At 36.9% G+C, this 19263-nt stretch overlaps 1 protein-coding gene across 3 annotated transcripts in view; it reads right to left on the reverse strand.

Annotated features, from left to right (window-relative positions):
• ZSWIM5 (zinc finger SWIM-type containing 5) overlaps positions 1-19263 on the reverse strand; it is a 197273-nt gene that overhangs the window by 37163 nt on the left and 140847 nt on the right. For all 3 annotated transcript variants that reach the window (XM_079115791.1, XM_079115790.1, XM_079115792.1), the window contains 4 exons: positions 14911-15059; positions 13561-13711; positions 7502-7681; positions 2182-2358 (listed from right to left, as the gene is read on the reverse strand). In XM_079115791.1, coding sequence (XP_078971917.1) covers positions 2182-2358; positions 7502-7681; positions 13561-13711; positions 14911-15059 — 657 coding nt within the window. The remainder of the gene's footprint in view (positions 1-2181; positions 2359-7501; positions 7682-13560; positions 13712-14910; positions 15060-19263) is intronic.

Consider the following 19263-nt stretch of genomic DNA (forward strand, 5'->3'; position numbering starts at 1 on the left):
GTGTAACAAAATATCTTCAGAGTATGGCATATATGGGTAGCTAACATGAAGTTATATGGCTGGAAATAGCCTGGAAAGGTAGATCTGAATTAAAAGGGGTTTGAACATCATTAAGAAGAGTCTAGATTCATCTTAGTGATAATGGAAGATTATTAAAGGCTTATAAATGGGTAAGTGATTATAATAAGCTTTATGGTTTATCCATTTCTTTTAAAACTAACATTAAAGTTACAGAAATAATTACAGCAGATTTTAAAATACAGATAAACAAAATATAAAATAAAAATCAGATAAATACTCATTCCAGTTTCATGTATATTTAATCTATCAATTTTTCACTAAATGGGATATTACAATTGTTTCTTAAGTGGATTTTTTACTTAATAGCACATTATAAATATATATACCATTCCACTGAATATGTGTGCATCCACAGAATTAATCCCATATTGCTGGACATTTAGACTGTTTCCAATTTTCCCATCTGTGCATTATTTATATCCATGCCTAATGAATCTCTTAGCTTTATGCATATCCTGAATTACCGCTCAGGATAAATTCCAAAATGTGGAATTCCTTGATCAAATGGCATAAATGAGCTGGGCATGGTGGCATCCGCCAGTAATTCCAGCTACTCAGGGGGCTGAGACTGGACGATCACAAGTGTGAGGCTAGCATGGACAACTTGGAGAGATGCTGTCTCAAAATAAAATTTAAAATGGACAGGGGATATAGTTCAGTGGTACAGCACTTGCCTGAAAAGTAACAGGCCTGGGTTCAAACCCTAGTACCAAAAAAAAAAAAAAAAGTATTTTAAAGGCTTTTGACAAGGTGTTAGTACAAAGAGGCAATACACATTTAAATTCCTACCTATCTCATGCAATTTCTCACACCCCAGAAGCTAATTATCTTTGTTTAAAAAATTCCTGTCCGTTTGACAATTAAAAATGGTATCTCAGTATTGTTTTTATTTTGGTACTGGGTATTGAACCCAGGGGTGATTAACCACTGAGCCACATCCCCAGTCCCTGGGTCTCACTGAGTTGCTTAGGGCCTCGATAAGTTGCTAAGGCTGGCTTTGAACTTACTATCCTCCTGCTTCAGTCTCCTGAGCCTCTGGGATTACAGGCATGTACCACCATGCCTGCCTTTAGAATTGCAATAATTTATATCTGTTTATTAATGAGGCGTATATTTTTCACATACTGGAGAGAAGAGGAAAGATGATTAGAGGTAATTTTAGGTAGTAACCCACAGGGAGTTTGGCCAAGGGTTTTTTTTTTTTTTTAACAGGGAAATGTAGATTCAATTAGAGCTTTTATGGGGTAACGGATGAAGGAGGGAATTGGGTACAACAATGAAAATCTATGTGATTATTTTAAGACTCAAAAAATGAATATTTTTTAAAAGAATGTTTATTTTGGAATGGGTATTCTGTAATAAAGTCAAGGACAGACTGATTGATAATAAGAATACTATTTCAGAGAAAGGTTTAAACTCAGGATGGAACAGTTATGAAGGTAGGTAAGAAGGTGGGAAAGAAGAAAGGAAGACAGCTTGATGACAAATCAAGATTGTGTCCTAGTTGCCAGCACAGGGTAATTTAAGTTTCAAACTTGGTGTTTTGTTTTTTTTTTTTTTTTTTGGTACTACGGATTGAATCCAGTGGTGCTTAATCACTGAGCCCCATCCTTAGCCTTTTTATCTTTTGAGACAGAGTCTTGCTAAGTTGCTGAGGCTGGCTTTGAACTCACAATCCTCCCGCCTCAGCCTCCTGAACTGGTGTGCCACCACACCCAGGAAATTTGGTGTTTTTAAGCAAAATATATAATTTCAGAGTAGAATATTATGTTACTCAATCACCACTGTCTGAGAAAGCCTGTAAATTGATGCCTAATGGCTTTGTTACACTCTTTGAAATATATTAACTCCTTTATCCTCCCAAAGTTTCGGGGATAGGATACAAATCCTATTTGAAATTACTGTACCTCAACTAAGCACATATACAATGGCTTCAAATAAATATCCCAAATCTCTCTAATAAAGGCCCCAAAAGAGATGTATGAAGACTGTCCAAATTGTAGTTGGTTTTGCCGGTATTTACACAGATGGCTAATTTGGGCTTCATATGAGGTGAGGTTGGGCTCTGAAATTCTTGGAGTAGATGATGGCTGGACTTACCAAGCCACAGGGGCTGGCCATGGGAATTAAAGAGTAGTCGCTCACTTTCTCGCTGGCAGGCAGGAGCTGTATATATATCACTGCTGATAATTCGCTGTAGGTGGCTGTCCTGCCAATGTAACTCACGGCCTTCAATGGCTCTAGTGAACACTGTTCGTCTTGGTCTGGATAAGGAGTCTGGGAAAAGAAAAAAGTGCAGCAGCACAATGTTGGATAATCTGAAGTTCTAATCCCTGGATCTTCATCAAGGTGGGAGGTTAGGCAGAAGAACTGTGTAAGGGCAATGAAAACAACCACTCCACAATCTGGATATTTGTTGTGCTGCTTCCTTCCTGGATAATCATTAGTATGTCTGTGATCTCTATCAGAAGAACCTTATTACAAAGATCTACTCATTGCCTTCCTCCTTTCACAGAAAACAAAATTCTACTGGGACTCAGAGGTACACGAAAGCTAGGAGAGGCAGTGATGTTCAGTTACTCAATCACAAGGATGCAAATTGTTTCTATAGAGGTCAATGGTAGAGAGAAGCAGTCAGGTAATTTCCCTGACTAATCCATAATTTGCTTCATTTGCAGCATGACCCTTAGCAGACTAAGGGCTTCCATGGAATTCATATTAAAAGCTGAAAATGAGTTAAAGTCCTATATATGCTGGTACTTTAAAAAAATCACACTGATATCTACAGACTTATAATCTTATTCCCTATAAGAAAAGCTGATGCTGGCAAAAGAATAACTTGTTTTCTCATTGTAATCTTACCATGTCCTCTCTTTCTAGGAAGAGTGCTCCAGGAAAATGAATTCTATAGATAAAGTAAGCTCATTTCTTAAGGGTAGTATGCAGGTGAATTGAACGGCAGATATGTTGTCATAAACTATCGACTTAGGGGGACTCGGGGAAATGACATTTAAAAAAATTTTTAAAAAGGGATAATTTAGATAATGTTTGCCAGATTAAGAGCAGTTAAAACTATTTGGGATCAACACCTGAACTACACAAATATTTCCAGAGATACCCAAATTAGGAATACATCTACTGATTCTGCACAAAAAAAAATTGTGTGGGAAAGTCAGAAGATTCAGATCGAACACGAAAGAAACTAACATATTCGTCCACGTAGGAAAAGGCCTTGGAATCTGCTCATCTCTTTAAAATTTAATATATCCTACTGGGTATGGGCTCAGATGATTAAAGGGCATTATCATCAGAGTAGCTCTGATAGTATTTATTGAAATTGCTTCTTGTTCAGTCCCTCCATGGAAGCACACTAACTCTTCTGCTGGCTGAAGTCTAACCTCCCTCCTGCTGAATTGAGAATTTGCTAGGGATGTGCTCAGCCAACAATGGGAACTGGGCTCCCAGTATGTCTTACAATTCATTAAATTAGAATATAATACATACCTAAATTATAGCAGTACTTTTCTAGGTGCTGAGGATATACAAAGTCCTTATATTTATAGAACTTTACATCCAAATGGGGAGAGATAGTTCAAATATACTGAATCTCAGATACATTATCTGGTTAGAAGTACTATGGAAAAGACTAAAAAGGCAAGTTAATGTTAAGTGGGGTTTAGTTTTATATAGAATATAAAATAGCATATGAACAGCCAGGTACACTGTTCTGTGCCTGTAGTCCCAGGCACTTGAAAGGCTGAGGGAGGAGATTCATTTGGGCCCAGGAGCATAGAAAGATGTCATCTTAAAAAAAAAAAGGGACACATTTGAATAAAGATCTGCAGGAACAAGGGGCCAGCCTTAGTGACACTGAGGGGAAAACATTCTACATGGAAGACCCAGAAAGTACTAAGTCTTGATGTGGGAATATATCTGGAGTGTTTGAGAACAGTAAAGGAAGCCAGTGTAGTTGGGATGGAATGAACAAGCCGTATGGGCAGTTGCTACAATTATTAATGAGAGATGATGATACTGGTTCAGAGTAACCAGTAGTAGAAATGGTAAGCAGTTGAATTATGGACATATTCTGAAGGCAAATGCAATGAAATTTGCTCACAGATTAGATTTAGTGTGAAAGACAAAGAGAAAAATCAAGAATGACACCAAGATTTTTCAGATAAAGATGCCATATATAGAGACAGGCAAGACTACAGAAGAAGCAGATTTGGGTATGGTTTATGGGGAAAGGAAGCCACTGAGGTGCCTATTAATATATAAGCAGATATATCAAAAAAGCAGTTGAATATACAAGACTAGAATTGAGAGGAAAGGTCTAGGCAGAACAGAAGATATGCATTTGGGAGTTGTTAGCATACAGATGATTATTAAAACAATGCAATCAACAATTTAATATAGGAAGAGAAGTGATGTGATGACTGAGCCCTGAGCACTACAGCATTTTTAGGTTTGGAAGGAGTGGAAGAGACACTTCAGATTTAGAAGAAGGGGACAATGAAGTAAGGGAAACCAAGAGAGACTGATGTCTTAGAAATGACATGACAAAGATGTTTTATGGAAAGAATGGTCAGTTTTTCAAACACTGCTAAAAGGTCAATGAAGATTATGACTGACTTAAAAAAAAAAAGAACAATGTTTAGGGTAATTAAGACCATAGGTTTCAGAAATTGTGGGTTTCATAATTTCTTGCTGAATATGAAGAGGTATTTTACTACCATATGTAAATACCTCAAATTTAAGTTAATTTGACTGTTTTGTTAGCAAAGAACAAAAACTCATGCAATTACCTCAACTAATTTAGAAGTTTTATAAGTTTGTGATGCCTAAAAATAAAAGATTATGACTGACAATCACTAGGTTTAGCAGAAGTTAGCTGTAGTGACCAGTACAAGAGCTGTTTTAGTAGTGGTGGGAATGAAAACCTGACTGGAATGAATCCAAAGAATCAGAGAAGAGGAAAAGGAAATAGTAAGTATATACTGTTATTTTGAACACTTTTTTCTTAATTCTACCACCTCAGAGAAAGAGGTTGGTAGCCAGAGAGCCATGTGGAGAAGCAAGAACGTTTTGGTTTGTTTAAGAATGGGACATAGAATAATGTGCTTGCTACTTATAGGAATGATCCATAAGGAGGGGAAAATTTGTGATGCAGGAGAGATAGGAGCTAATTCCTACAGCATTATTTTGGATAAAAGGAAAAGAATAGGACTTTGGGAAGAAGTGGAGGGCTTGGACTTGGACAGAAGTACAAAGAACAAGGCAAGAGGCAGAGGAGATGGGCCAATACTGATTCTTTGACTCATTAGGTCAGTAACTCTTTTGAACCAACACCACAGAGGTGGTAATGGAGTTTTGGAAACTTACTTCTGATTGCTTCTCTAATGTCAGTGATCAGGAAGCAAAACTCAGCTGAAAGCAAGGAAGAGGAAGAAGTATAGAAAGTTTTAGGAAAAAGATGATATGATACAGTAGTTTAGAAGAGTGAACTGGTATAGGCTAGGAAAATGTAGCAGATGTCCAGAAAACATTAACTTGAAATTTGTGGTCATAAATTTAAAATAAGACCAGTTATCATGATTGTTTCTCTCTAGCCATGGCAAGTTGTGTAGGTGTGAGTATCAAGAAATAAGGGAAATGGAATGAACAAAGTTTAGAGATTTGCTACATAAGTCTAATAAAGGGAAAGAGGGAGCTCAGGGTGTACCCTGGAGAGCAATTGTAATGATGTACCAAGGAATTTACCTGGATAAAAAGGACAATGAGGCTATTAAGACAGTGAAAATATGGGAAGATCAAAATTTCTAGCAGGTCAAATAATTACTGGAATTGGGATATAAAGGAAAATAAGCAAGAAAGACTGGTGATAATAACTGGAGATGTTTAAGAGGGTGTAGTTATTGGTAATTACAAAGTTTAGGGCATGACTTTAGGATTGGATGGTTAAATCATGGTAGAAGATGAGAGAACTGAAAAACGGGGAATCAAAGAACTGAGAGACCACATAATGGAAGGATCATCTCTGTGGCTACTGAAATCACCAAAAATCATGACAGGATTAGTGACAGAAAATAGTATTAGTAAGTCAATGGTTTAAAAAAATCTTCAAGGAAAAAAAAACCTTCAAAGAATGAGCAGTATTGATGCAGAAGTCTAAAGATGACAAAAACAAGAGGATAGGAGTAGCAGATAGTCTAGTTTAATGTCATACAATTTAAAATTAGGAGGTATTTTAGGAAGATGGGAAGAATAATGATGTAGAAATGGCAAAAAAGTTAGTAGGGTGCTTTCTACTTCTCCAGCTCCACTGGTAATGGGATATGAGAGACAGATATCAGTCACAACTTCAGAAGAAAGCAGAGGAAGCAACATCCTCAAAGAAGAACCAGTAACAATGAAGAACCAATATTTATAACAAGGAAGAAACTGCCAGACTGAGGCATGCGTTTGTATGTATTTGACCTTCTCTATTCTATCCAGGGTCAATATTAAAATGGTGGCTTCCTGTGTTGTGCAGGCTAGAAGAGTGCTAGGTACCAGTAGGTTTAATAAAGTGGTAAGATTATAGTCTATTCACAACTCATTACCTTAGTTCTTTTAAATACATTGACAACTAATTATGGTGTAACAGAAGAAGACCAAGCAAAACAATAATTTAAATGGTTTCCTCCTAGAGATTAAAAATATCAATAGCAATTACTTAAAAGGTATCAATTACAAAATCAGTATCTAATAAAATCTCTTACCAATAAAGATTTTCAATGAATTAAAAAAGCAATCAGTTGTCAGTATCAAATAGTCTGAGTTGGGTAAAATAACATTGATGTGAACATTGATACCAAGTAACATCTTTAGGACAGTGGGTTCATAAGACAGATGGTATTAGTATCACTGTCCAGATTTGTCTTAAAATGGGGCAGGAGTCCTGGCAACTTGGAGGATAACCCCCAACCCTAAATATCAGCTATATAAAAATTTGAGGAAAACAGAGAACAAGAAACAGAGTAAGAAATGGCCACTTTTTCCACTTTTCAAAACGTCTTCTGGGTTACAATCAACCACAAACGAAGGCCAAGATCCAAGAGACATAAAGAACCTGAAGGGTAGAGAGGAATCATGATGAGGGTTTTAGGACCTTGTGCTGGGCAATATGTAAGGATACTCTAGATATGAAAAAGGATAACATACCCAAAGTCAAAGACAAAGGCTTACCCTTATTTAAGATTTAAAATGAATAAAAAGACAGACTTTTCATATTTAGCTTGATAATGTGGACAACTAAGAGGCTGTCCAGCTACAACTGTTCTTCAATTTTACCCTCTTACCTTTTCAAGTTCTAAGCACAAAAAAAAAAAAAAACCAAAACAAACAAACAAAAAAAAACCTAAAAGGATACTCAACTCACCTGGGCTGTGATTGACATTCTGGGGAAGTGCATTGGTGATGTTGGGAAGTTCATGTCCATAGTTCCCATCCTCTAGGGGACAGACATCGAGGTCACTCCACTTCTGCAGTTGCTGTAGCCAACAGGATTTTTCCTCCAGTTTGCAGTGTGGATTTAAAATTATGCACACCCATAAAGCCCCTAGAAAAGAAAGCAATCCACATTTTTGATACCTCTCCTTTGATTGACGTATGTGTAACCCTTACTGTTTCAGTTTCATTTTAGGGTGGTAGAGAAAGTTTCCAAAGACACAGTGGCTGCAGGTGTGGCTCAGTGGTAGAGTATGTACTCAGCATGTGCTTAATGAAGTAACAAAATAGTAGCCTTTTTACCACTCATTGCCTTGGTTATCTTAAATACATTGATGACTAATTATGGTACAGTATAAGAAGACCAAGAAGGTCCCCAACACCAAAAACAAACTAAAGGAACCAAGCAACAACTTTTTTCAATTAAAAAAAAAAAAAACTTGATATGATTTTCAAAACTGTCTTATTTTTCCATCTCCAAGTTTCCTTAAAGCAGAGTAGCCAACTGGATATCTGGATCTGTGGGCCTCTGATGATGAACAAGACAGATTTAGAATTGAACACTTAGCTAAAATTTGCAGTCTAACAAATATTTTTTGAGAGCCTTCTATTCACCAAAGTCCTGTACTGGTGAAGAAGGCATTGTTCCTACCCTTGAAAAACTGTTTAGTGAGAGAGACTGATAAATAAATGCAAAACCATTCAGATACATGTGTTAATATAAAGATATGTTCAGGGTATAATAGCAGCATGAAGGAAAAGAATTTAGTACAAAGACAAGGATTGGAAGGAAGGTCAGAAAAAGTTCCATACATTGACTGGTTGGACTTTCTGACCTTTAAATCCCTCAACTGTAAAGTCAGTAACACAAAAATACCTAATCTGTAGGGACAGTATTTTTGCAATTAAATGGGATAACATTTATCAAGGGTCCTGATACAGAGTAGAATTTTAGTAGTTCCTATTTTCAAGGAAAATGATTTATTTGGGACTTAGGTTCTGAAACTGCTGATCAACATGTGATGCCTTAAAACCATTACTTCCTTCAATTTTCTGTTACTGGAGCAGAGTATCACATGTTTCATATAACCAGTGATACTATTTCTTTGACCATATCACCCTCTTTTTAAAGAAAAGCTGCTTCTTTCTTCAAGTCTGGTTATGAGGCTATACCAGATAACTTCTCAATCTCAAGGTAGCAATAACATGGAGTACTGCTTAATTAAACATCTTTTGGGATGGAGTTACCTGCTCCATGGATACATTCAAACAGTATTTCAAAGCTTCTCAAAATCAAACAGGAATGTTTAAAAAGGCCATCTTAGCCTCAATTTCAGATACTAACTGAAAATGAAAGTATATTTTATTGGTTCAACTCCATTTTTAAAATGTGCCATGAAAAAGAAACAATACTATGTAATAATTACAAAAATGGATCATAAGGTGATTATAATAGTAGTAGAATTTATTTTATAGTTTAAGAAGTGCTTTTCATTTATAGTGAAAGAAAGGATTTTCACATTTAATCTTCACACAAGGAAATCAAGACCACAATGAGGCCACTATATTTGACTACTTGAAAGACAGTGATCTAAAAATGGCAAAATCATTAAGACAATAGGAATGGAAAACAGACTGGGTAAGGTGAGAGAGGTTTATGAGGTAAAGAAACAGTATTGATGCTACAGTCACATAGGAGTTCCTATTTCCTCATCATTCAGATATTGAGAAGCCCTAGAAAGTAAGTTTAAGTAGTTTCACCTATAAATTTAAAATGAGCTTTCTGTCTTATTAAGTAGGTCCTTATAATTTTTCAAAAACACTCAGAAACTGTCACATCGCTAAAGACCAAAGCAAGATAAATCCTACAGTTGCCTATATTTAACAGCATTCATAATACTGTTATCAGTATCCAAAAGTATGTTTTTCCTACAACTTAAAAAAAGTGTTGAAAATTCTAAGCAAATGTATCTACTATGGAAGTTTAAATATACATAATTATTATATATTATATATAATAAGAATAGCAATCTTCTATTTCTTTTTATCAGCTAGCTATTATTTTAAGCACTTTATATAGATTATTTTGTTCAGTATTCTTAAACTCTTAAAGATCAGCAAGTCTTGGTTTGGATACAGAAGGCAGAAAATGGGGAACAAAGGATGACTCTTACATTCTCTTCTTAAGTAACTAGATATAGCTGAGCATGGTGGCACACACCTGTAATCCCAGCGACTTGGGAGGCTGAGTCAGGAGGATTACAAATTCAAGCCCAGTCTCAGCAATTTAGCAAGCCCCTGTCTTAAAATAAAACAAAACAAAAACAAATAAACAAAAACGGGTGGGGATGTGGTTCAGTGGTTAAGGACCTCTGAGTTCAATCCCTGGTAACCCCCCATCCCCTGCAAAAAAAAAAAAAAGTCACTAGATACTTCTGATACTGTGTACTGAATGGGGACAACAAAGGGAAAATCAGGTTTGGCAGTGAAATTAAGAGTTCTGTGATGGCTATATTAAGTTTAAGATGTTTCTTAGAAGTGATAGGCAGCTAGACACAGGGGAAAGGGTCAAGGCTAGAGATATAAATTTGTTTTTGTTCCTTTGGGGTATTGGGGATAGAAACCAAGTCCTTGGGCATGCTGGGCAAGCACTCTACCACTAAGCTACACCCCAAACCCTTACATACATAAATTTGTTACTTGCCTTCAACTGGAAACATTTAAAACCATGGAAATCAATGTAATAATTTAGGTAGAAAATGTAGGCACTGTGGGATACTCAGTATTTAGAAGCACTGGGGGAAGGTGGAGGAGGCTGCGTATGGGACTGAGGAAAAAGCAGTGAGGAATATAGGAAGAAAACCAAGAGAGTGTATAGGTATAGAAACCAATAAAAGAATAAGTTTCAAGAAGAGTATGGTTAATTTTATTGAAAACTGCTAAGTGGTCAAATAAGATGAGAACTGAGAATTGATGATTGTATCTAGCAATATGAAAGTCACTGGTGATTCTGACAAGAGTGACTTTAGTAGAGTGAGTGCAATGACAATGGAAACCCAACTGGAGTTGCTCAAGGGAGAATGGAGGTAAACAAATGGAAACAGTAACCACAGATAACTTTTTTTAGAATATTACTATGAACAGAAAATGAGAAATGGGGTAGGAGTTGAAGAGGTTGGCTGGAACATCAAAGAAACTGTTTATTAAATTTGAGATTCAAGATATCAGAGCATAATTGCACATTGATAGGAATGATATGCGTGCATGTGTGTGGGGGGGGAAGGAAGAGAGAGAAAGATAGTAAGAGAAATTAATAATGTTAGAGAAAGGAGAAAACTACAGGAGCAAAGTTCTTGATAAAAGGAGATAGGATGGAATCCAGAGCAAAAAAATAAGGATTGGTTTTACATGGGAACATATACACTGAATTTTAAAAGAAGGGAAGGTCAAGCATATGGGTACAGACATGGATGGGTAAATAGATTTGTAGGTGGGAAGGTGAGGAATCATCATTTCTGATTGCTTCTATTTTCTCTAACTCAGGAACTAAAAGTAGTGAGCTTATTTTATTATACTGGTAGTTCCTACACCCCTGCCTAGACCCTCCACAGGTGAACAGGCCTTATGAATATTTTCTTATATATGAAAATGTCAGAAATGAAAATTATTCATAGTGAACACAAGTATATAATAAGAGCTTTAAAAACCCTGTGAAACAGTTCTGCTTACTTCCTCACACCTACTTTTGTCCCAAAGGCCAAGCCCAAATCCACATCTCAGTCCCATGACTGGCACAGAAATTACTCCATGACATTCAGGACTCAGATGAAACTCTCTGAAGAAGGCTAATTTCAAATTCTCAAGCAACAAAGGACATAAGATAGAACACAGGAATGTTTGACTTAGAGTCAGGCAGAGCAGGCCAGTGTTAGAACCACCACTCATGGTGTGTGAATCTGAAGAAAATACTTAAATTTTTTGAGCTCAGTTTTCTTATCTAGAAATATCTTACCCTGGAAGGAATTTCATGTCTAAAATACCTTTCAAGGGAATAGTTTAGAAGCAGTTTCTAACTTTCCATGCTTTGTGTCATAGAGTCCTATAACTCTGGATACAACTGGTTGACCAACAGTTATAGACTGTTGTAACATTGTTGTAATAGTGTAACATTCTTAAACTCCAAAAAGTGTGACTATGTCACAGCAGATAGACTTTATCTATAATCCCTTATTTTATTCTGTATGAAGCAATAATCAGATCTGTTTCTTTGCAATAAATATACAAATACCTCATAAAGTTATTATGAGAATTAAACAAAATATAGCACTGAACACAGAGACTAGCACATAACAATAATGTACCTATTTATTATTTTTTATTAGAGCTTTATGGTTATAGCTTTGGGTTCATCCCAAAAAACTCATACACCCATTGAAATTGATTTCAGTTCTTTTTTTTTTTTTTTTTTTTTTTTTGTGGTGCTGGGGATCGAACCCAGGGCCATGTGTATGCAAGGCAAGCACTCTGCCGACTGAGCTATCTCCCCAGCCCTGATTTCAGTTCATGATCCCCCCTTTTCCCTCCCCTATTTGTTACTAATAAGAACTGCAAAGCCATTACTACTCTAGGTTGTATCAAAAAGCCTCACCAGGGATGGAGTTGTGGCTCAGTGGTACAGTACTTGCCTCACATGTGTGAGGCCCTGGGTTCAATACTCAGCAGCACATGTAAACAAGTTAAATAAAAGATTAATTGACAACTAAAATAAATATTTTTCAAAAAAAGCCTAACTACCCACTCTGAAAACCCAGGCTTACCAGCCCCCAAACAACCAAGAATAGTACCAAAGTCATTAAGCCATAACCCCTGACATATTCAGAGCTAGACTATCAAACATAGGCTTCATTCTAGAACTCACTAAAATCACAAGTTGGCTGCAGTAATTTCTTGTGATATTTTGTATGAGTGGGAAGTTTGTTTTCTGGGGCAGGGGACATATTAGAACTTTAGAATATACCATATGAGAACTTTCTCAATATAACCCCCAAATGGGGCTAGAGTTGAGTGATGAGTTCAGGGTATGGAAGATTCTGCCAATAGGGATAGGAGCTAAGTATTAGCATTGTAAAACTGGCCTTGGAGCAGGGAAATGAAAAAGATAAATGATGACCAAAGGGACTTCCTTCATTAGGGAGAACCAAGAACAAAGAGGCCATTCAGGAGGCCACAGTTCAAATCTAATTTAAAATTTCTAATGTCCTCTACCAGACTAGTGGTGATGGGGAATAAAAAGTGAGACTGGACATTAAATGCATTTAAAGGTTAAGAAATCAAATGAAGTTGGAGTCTGGATGCAGGGAATTAAAGAAAAATGAGTGCCTGACAATAAATTTGGTAGAGTAAGCAATGGAGTCAATGCTGACATGGGAACCTATTTTTGTAGAAGGCCCAAGTTAATTTGGAATTCCCAAATGGCAAGTAGGTAGCCTCTTACCATGGAAAGAAGGTAAGGGTGAGATCTACAAGTAAGCTCTGAAGTCATGATATTTAAAAAAAAAAAAAAAAATTCTTAAGGGAGTATGGAGAAAGAATAGTAATAGCCCAAGTCTAAGTCTTGGAAACTGTCTTATATATACAAGTTCTGGCTATGAGTGATACAGAAGAGTAGATTCAGAGAAAGCAGCAGGGGCGAGGTTGACAAATACTTGGAAAACTAGGCTAGTGCTATACAACAAAATCTAAGAGAAGAGGTGTTCTTTCAGCAAGGGCTTTTATGTGGGTATTATATGGAACAGAAAGCTAATGTCAATAGCAATGCCGTAGAAGCAAAATTGTAAGTTCAGAGTTACTCTGATTTGTTGCTGTAGAACTTAAATATTCCACCAGTTAGACTTAGCAAGACCTATGCAATAATTGATAGCCAATGATCACTAATGTCGCCGGAGGGTGAGCTTGTTGGACATAACACTTCTCTGAGAGATGGAGACTTACCTAGTTCATCCCAGAGTTGCCTGCACTTGTCTGTCATGCTTGTTCCTTGCTGCCTCCAAAGTGTGAGTCGTGGGTCAGCCATAAACTGCTCAGTTATAAGTGTCAGCATCCTGGCTCCATTAGAATCTCTCATCCGCAACATCTCTCGAACCTGACACATAAGGAAGGGCAAGAGATGATGAATACAGAGAATAAAAGGGTAGGAAAGAAGGAAGGGTAGTAGGTAAGGTGATGTATTTGAGCACAACATATCCGAAGAGCCAGAAAGAAGCAAGGCCTATCAGCAAGGTGTCTGCATGTGCCAAGAAAGCTTGTTGTGCATAATGAGATACCATGCCACATCCACTAGGATGGTTAGAATCAAACAGTCAGAAAACAAGGGCTGGCCAGAATATAGAGAAATAAGAACCACATATATTATTGGTAAGACTGTAAAATGATGCAACCACCTTAGAAAAATGGTCCACAAGGGAACTTGTACAACAATCTTTATAGAAGCATTATTTGTAATAGCCAAAAGGTAAAAACAATCCAAATGTCCACATCCATTTATCTACAGGCAAAAGGATAAAGAAAACGTAGAGTATCCATACCATGGACTATCATTCAGTCATTAAAAAAGGAATAAAGTATTGGTTCATGCTAAAACACAGATTAACCTAGAAAAAAACTAGGCTAAGTGAAAGAAGCCAGTCACAAAAGACTATATGTAATATGATTCTATTCATATGAAAGTCCAGAATAGGGAAACCTGTAGAGAAAAAAGTAGATCAGAGGTTGCCAAAGGCAGGGGTAAAGGGATATGGAGGATAAGAGTGAGATAGGCAAGGGTATGAGGTTTCTTTTGAGATGATGAAAATGCTGATTTTGATGATAGCTGCATGTATCTGTGAATATACCAAAAACTATTGAACTGTGTATTTTAAATGGATGAATTGTATGGTATATGGGTTACATTTCACTAAAGGTATTAAGGGGGAAAAAAGAAGAAAGCAAGCTGGTTGTGAGGGCCCCCAGTTTCAAAACACTGACTTTCATGGATACTGTTGAAACTAGTTTTTGAGGGTTCATCTAGCAACCTTAGGTTCAAAGCAGAGAGAAGATGGTTTCCACATAAACGCCCCCAGTAATGCTAGCTCATTTAGAAAAAAGAAACAGGACTACCAGGGTAAGGTTGCAGGGCTCCCTGGATGTAGCCTGCTCAGAGCTGCTCTGCTTAACCCCTCCCACTAGGTTTCAGGCAGTCAGCAGAGCTAAGTCAAGTGAGCCAGATTTAATGCATGAAGACAGAAGTATAGTGAGCCAAGTTTACTTAAAAGTTTAAAACAAATAAGCCTTTTCATATCTTACCTTGGCAAACATAGAGTTGAGCTGCTTTCCAGAGCCATAGTAACCACCCTGGGAAAGAAAAAGCTTCACTTGTTCTTTCACCTGTTCTTCATCCAAGTGCCAACAGTTCTCATCATCAATGCTGGCCCCAGCTGTGGGATCAGGGGCACCTGTGAGGAATGGGAACAGTGAAATGAATCCCTGAGTTCATATGCTACACACTCAGCTACAGGCAGGTCGTAAGCATATTCAAACACAGATGAGTTATCTTGTTTTTTGGGTTTTGTAAAAATAAATGTAAGAGATTTAATACTAATTTCAGGTTCACATAAATCATAGTTGTATTTCTTCCAAGGACACAAAACCACTGGGGGATTAGTCTATCAGAAAATATACATGTGATATTATGAAAAATAAAACATAGGTCTCTGTCTTATGTCCTGGCATACAGCTTCTAAAATTCTTGGAATCTTCAAGGTGATAAGCGTGACTTTCAGCCCTATACCCCAACCTCCAAGGAAGGGACAGGGGCTAAAGGTTAAGTTGATCACCAATGGTCAATAAATTAATTAATCATACCTATGTAATGAAGATGCCATAAAAACCCAAGGGGACAGGATCTGTAGTTTCCAGATGGCAGAACATGGGGAGGTTCCTTGAGAGTGGCATACCTGGAGAGAGTATGGAAGCTTGGCTGCTCTTCTCATATACCTTGACCTGTGCATGTTTCCATTTGTATCTTTTGTAACATTCTTTATAATAAACTGGTAAATATAAGTAAAATGTTTCCCTGAGTTTGGTAAACCACTCTAGCAAATTAATCAAGATTGAGAGGGGAGCCGGGCATGGTGGTGCACACCTGTAATCCCCAGCAGCTCAGGAGGCCAAGGTAGGAGGATTGAGAGTTCAAAGCCAGCCTCAGCAAAAGTGAGGCATTAAGAAACTCAGTGAGACCCTGTCTCTAACTAAAATACAAAAAATAGGGCTGGGGATGTGGTTCAGTGGTCAAGTGCCCCTGAGTTCAATCCCTGGTACCCTCCCACCAGCGGAAAAAAAAAAAAAAAAGATTGAGAGGGGTGTTGTGGGAACCTCAGAAGCACAGCTAAAACAACTTAGGGCTTTTTTTTTTTTTAAAGATATACATGACTGTAGAATGTATTTTGGTAGAATATACATACATAAAGTATTAACTTATTCTATTAGGTTCCCACTCTTATGGTAGCACATGATGTGGAGTTACCCTGGTCAAGTATACAAATACAAGGCTAGGAAAGTTATGACCAATTAATTCAACTGTCTTTCCTGTCCCCAACTCCCTTCATTACCCTTTGTCTAGTCCAATCTATTTCTATTATTCACCCCTCCCTCCCTTGTTTTGGGTTAGCACCCACAAATCAGAGAGAACATTGGCCTTTGGTTTTTGGGGACTGGATTATTTCACTTGGCATGGTATTCTCTAGTTCTATCCATTTACTGGCAAATGCCATAATTTCATTCTTCTTTATTTGATGATTTTATATTTTTTTAATGAATGAGCTCAATGCAATAAACTTTCCTCTTAGAACTGCCCTCATAGTTTCACCTGGGGGCTTTCTGACTGGCATCTGAAATGGCGTGGGGAAAGACTGAACCCTTAGTTGTGGGATCTTAAGCTATCTTCAGGTTGATAGTGTCAGAATTGAATTGGTTAGAAGACAATCATATGCCAGCTACAGATCTGTTTGTGTAGTTTGTGGGGGAAAATCCCCACATTTTTGGTCACAGAAGCATTCTGCGTTGTGTTCAGAAGGTATGGTAGGGGAAACTGACTTTGTTTTCTCAAAACACAACAGGAGAATAGAGATGTATATTTTTCCTAGTAATTGACATTTTTTCTCCTTTTTGCTCTTCTATGAAATTCAAATATGTCTTAATGTCTATGTAGTATTTTAAAACACTGACTCTCGTAAAACATAAAAAAGTCCTATTTTAAAAGTTCACTATAAAACTGCTTTCTCTAGCACAGGCAGAATTGTTGCCCTCTTCCCTAGTAGGCTGTTAGCCCCTTGCTCAAAGTTGAATCAATAACAGCATCAGCTATAGCATGTAATGTGACAGGCATTTTAGAAAAGTTTTGGGGATGAAAATTGAATCTTCTCTCACTGTCTTACAGATGGAGTCCCATGACAAGTTTTTAGAAGCCTGCCTCCAAGTGATAACTGACTGACCCTAAGTCAACACTCTGTAGATATAGTCATGCAATAGGTTATAAATATATATCACATTTTAATAAGTTAGTATACTTATTTCTCTATGTCAGAGCCCTGTTTAAGTGAAATCTGGGTTTGCACAACAAAGTTACTCTTCTGCTTAGCTTTTTTACACCATCTTACTCTCCAGGGAATTAGGATGGTTCACATTCATTCATTCCACAAATGTATGATTAACTCATATCATCTGTCAGAGCACAGTAACTCCTGTATGCTATATTTCTTCAAATGTTTTATTCAAAACATAATTCTAATTGTATCACTTCCCTGATCCAAAGTCTTCAATGATGCGCTTACTAAATTAAGTACCAATGCCTTAGTTTGGCATTCAAGGTCCTCAGTTTTGGCCTTATCTTTCATTTCTGGCCATGTTTTCCTTACACTTATGTTTCAGGCAAACAGTGTTCCTAGAAGTCAACCATTATATCCTTATGACTTTAATTTCCCATTTACTTCCCTCCTATTTCCTCTAACGTGTTCTTTGGTTAAAAAGAAAAAATTCAGGGACTGTGATTGTGGCTCAGAGGTAGAGCACTTGCCCACCATGTGTGAGGCACTGAGTTCAATCCTGAGTATCACATAAAAATAGATAAAATGGAGGTACTGTATCCATCTACAGCTAAAAATTTTTAAAAAAGAGAACACTGTTCTTTCTAAAAAAAAAAAAAGAAAAAATCAACTATTCTCACTGTCAATATTATTTCAGCTCTAGAATCAGGACTGCAATAAAAAACACAAACTATAAGTACCCAGCAAGGCTAACATTGCTGAAGTTTATGTACTGCTTAGTTCACTTGATAGGGTAGACTCTTTCTTTACCTCCTCACTAAATTAGTTGTATAACCCACTGCCACCTGCCAAAAGTAGGCCCAAATTATTTTCAGTATAGAAAGGCAAAACACTCTTCATAGCACTCATTATTATTTCTGTTACATTTTGTTTTATGTTAAAATTGTGTGGTGGCACACACCTGTAATCCCAGTGACTTGGGAGGCTGAAGTAGGAGGACTGCAAGTTCAAGGCCAGCCTCAGCAACTTAACGAGGCCCTAAGTAACTTACCAAGACCCTGTCTCAAAATAAAAAATAAAAGGGAAGGGGTTGGGGTGCAGTTCAGTAAATAAGAGTCCCTGGGTTCAATCCCCAGTGCCAAAAAAAAAAAAAAAAAAATGTGCATTTTTCATATTTCCAACTAAATTGAAAATTTTAAAAAAGATTCCTTTTTGTACCTCACAGTGCCTAGTTCATTATAGTACCAAGTCAACATTTACAGAATTTATAGTATTGAGTTAATATTTATAGAATGAACAAATATGTCTCATTGACCATCTAGACATAAGTTCTAGCTTGGTAAATACTCTATTGTATTATACGTCTGTATCCCAAAAGTGGTAAAGTCAAATCCCTTATCCTTATTTGTTAATTACCATTTACTAATGCTTCCTATATGACAGAAGTTAAGCACTTTTTATACACATATGTCTACTAGAATGTGTGCTCAGGGCAGAAATTTATGTTTGCTGATATATTTGCAACATGTAGAAAAGTGCCTGGTATATAGTAGTGGTCAATTAATATTTGTTGACTAAGTTTCAAGGAACCTTCATAAAAAGGTGGTATTATTATACTAGTCTTAAAAATAAAGAAACTATAGTTCAGATAGGGTAAGTTAACATACAGAATATATCTAAGGCAGGATCTGTATGTAGATCTCTTTGGTCTCCAGTTGTACACTGCCATGATCTACCAGTTGGTTTCAGGCCCTTTGTATAAAGCTGATGGTGTGTCTGAAAAGAGCCAAATTCCATTCTTTCTTGGACTACTTTACTATACAAAATATGGAATTAGTCGGAATAATGTACTTTTTTCACAGGATAAACAGAGTTCTCAAATGTTAATATAAAGAATAACTATCAGAGGTTTGTGTTTAAAATGCAGATTATAAAGTCTCACCTCTAAGGATTCTGGTTTTCAATAGCTCAAGAGAAAATGGACTGAAATAAACTAAGTTAAACCAAGGACTGGGCCTGGAACAAATTATGGGGGTAAGAAAAGAAGAGCAATGGTGTTCCAGCAGCAGAGGGCAAGGATGGTTTGAATACTACTTTTCATCCTTGTGTGATCTGA

The sequence above is a fragment of the Sciurus vulgaris genome, assembly GCF_902686455.1.
Source record: "Sciurus vulgaris genome assembly, chromosome: 1".
Classification (NCBI taxonomy): Eukaryota; Metazoa; Chordata; class Mammalia; order Rodentia; family Sciuridae; genus Sciurus; species Sciurus vulgaris.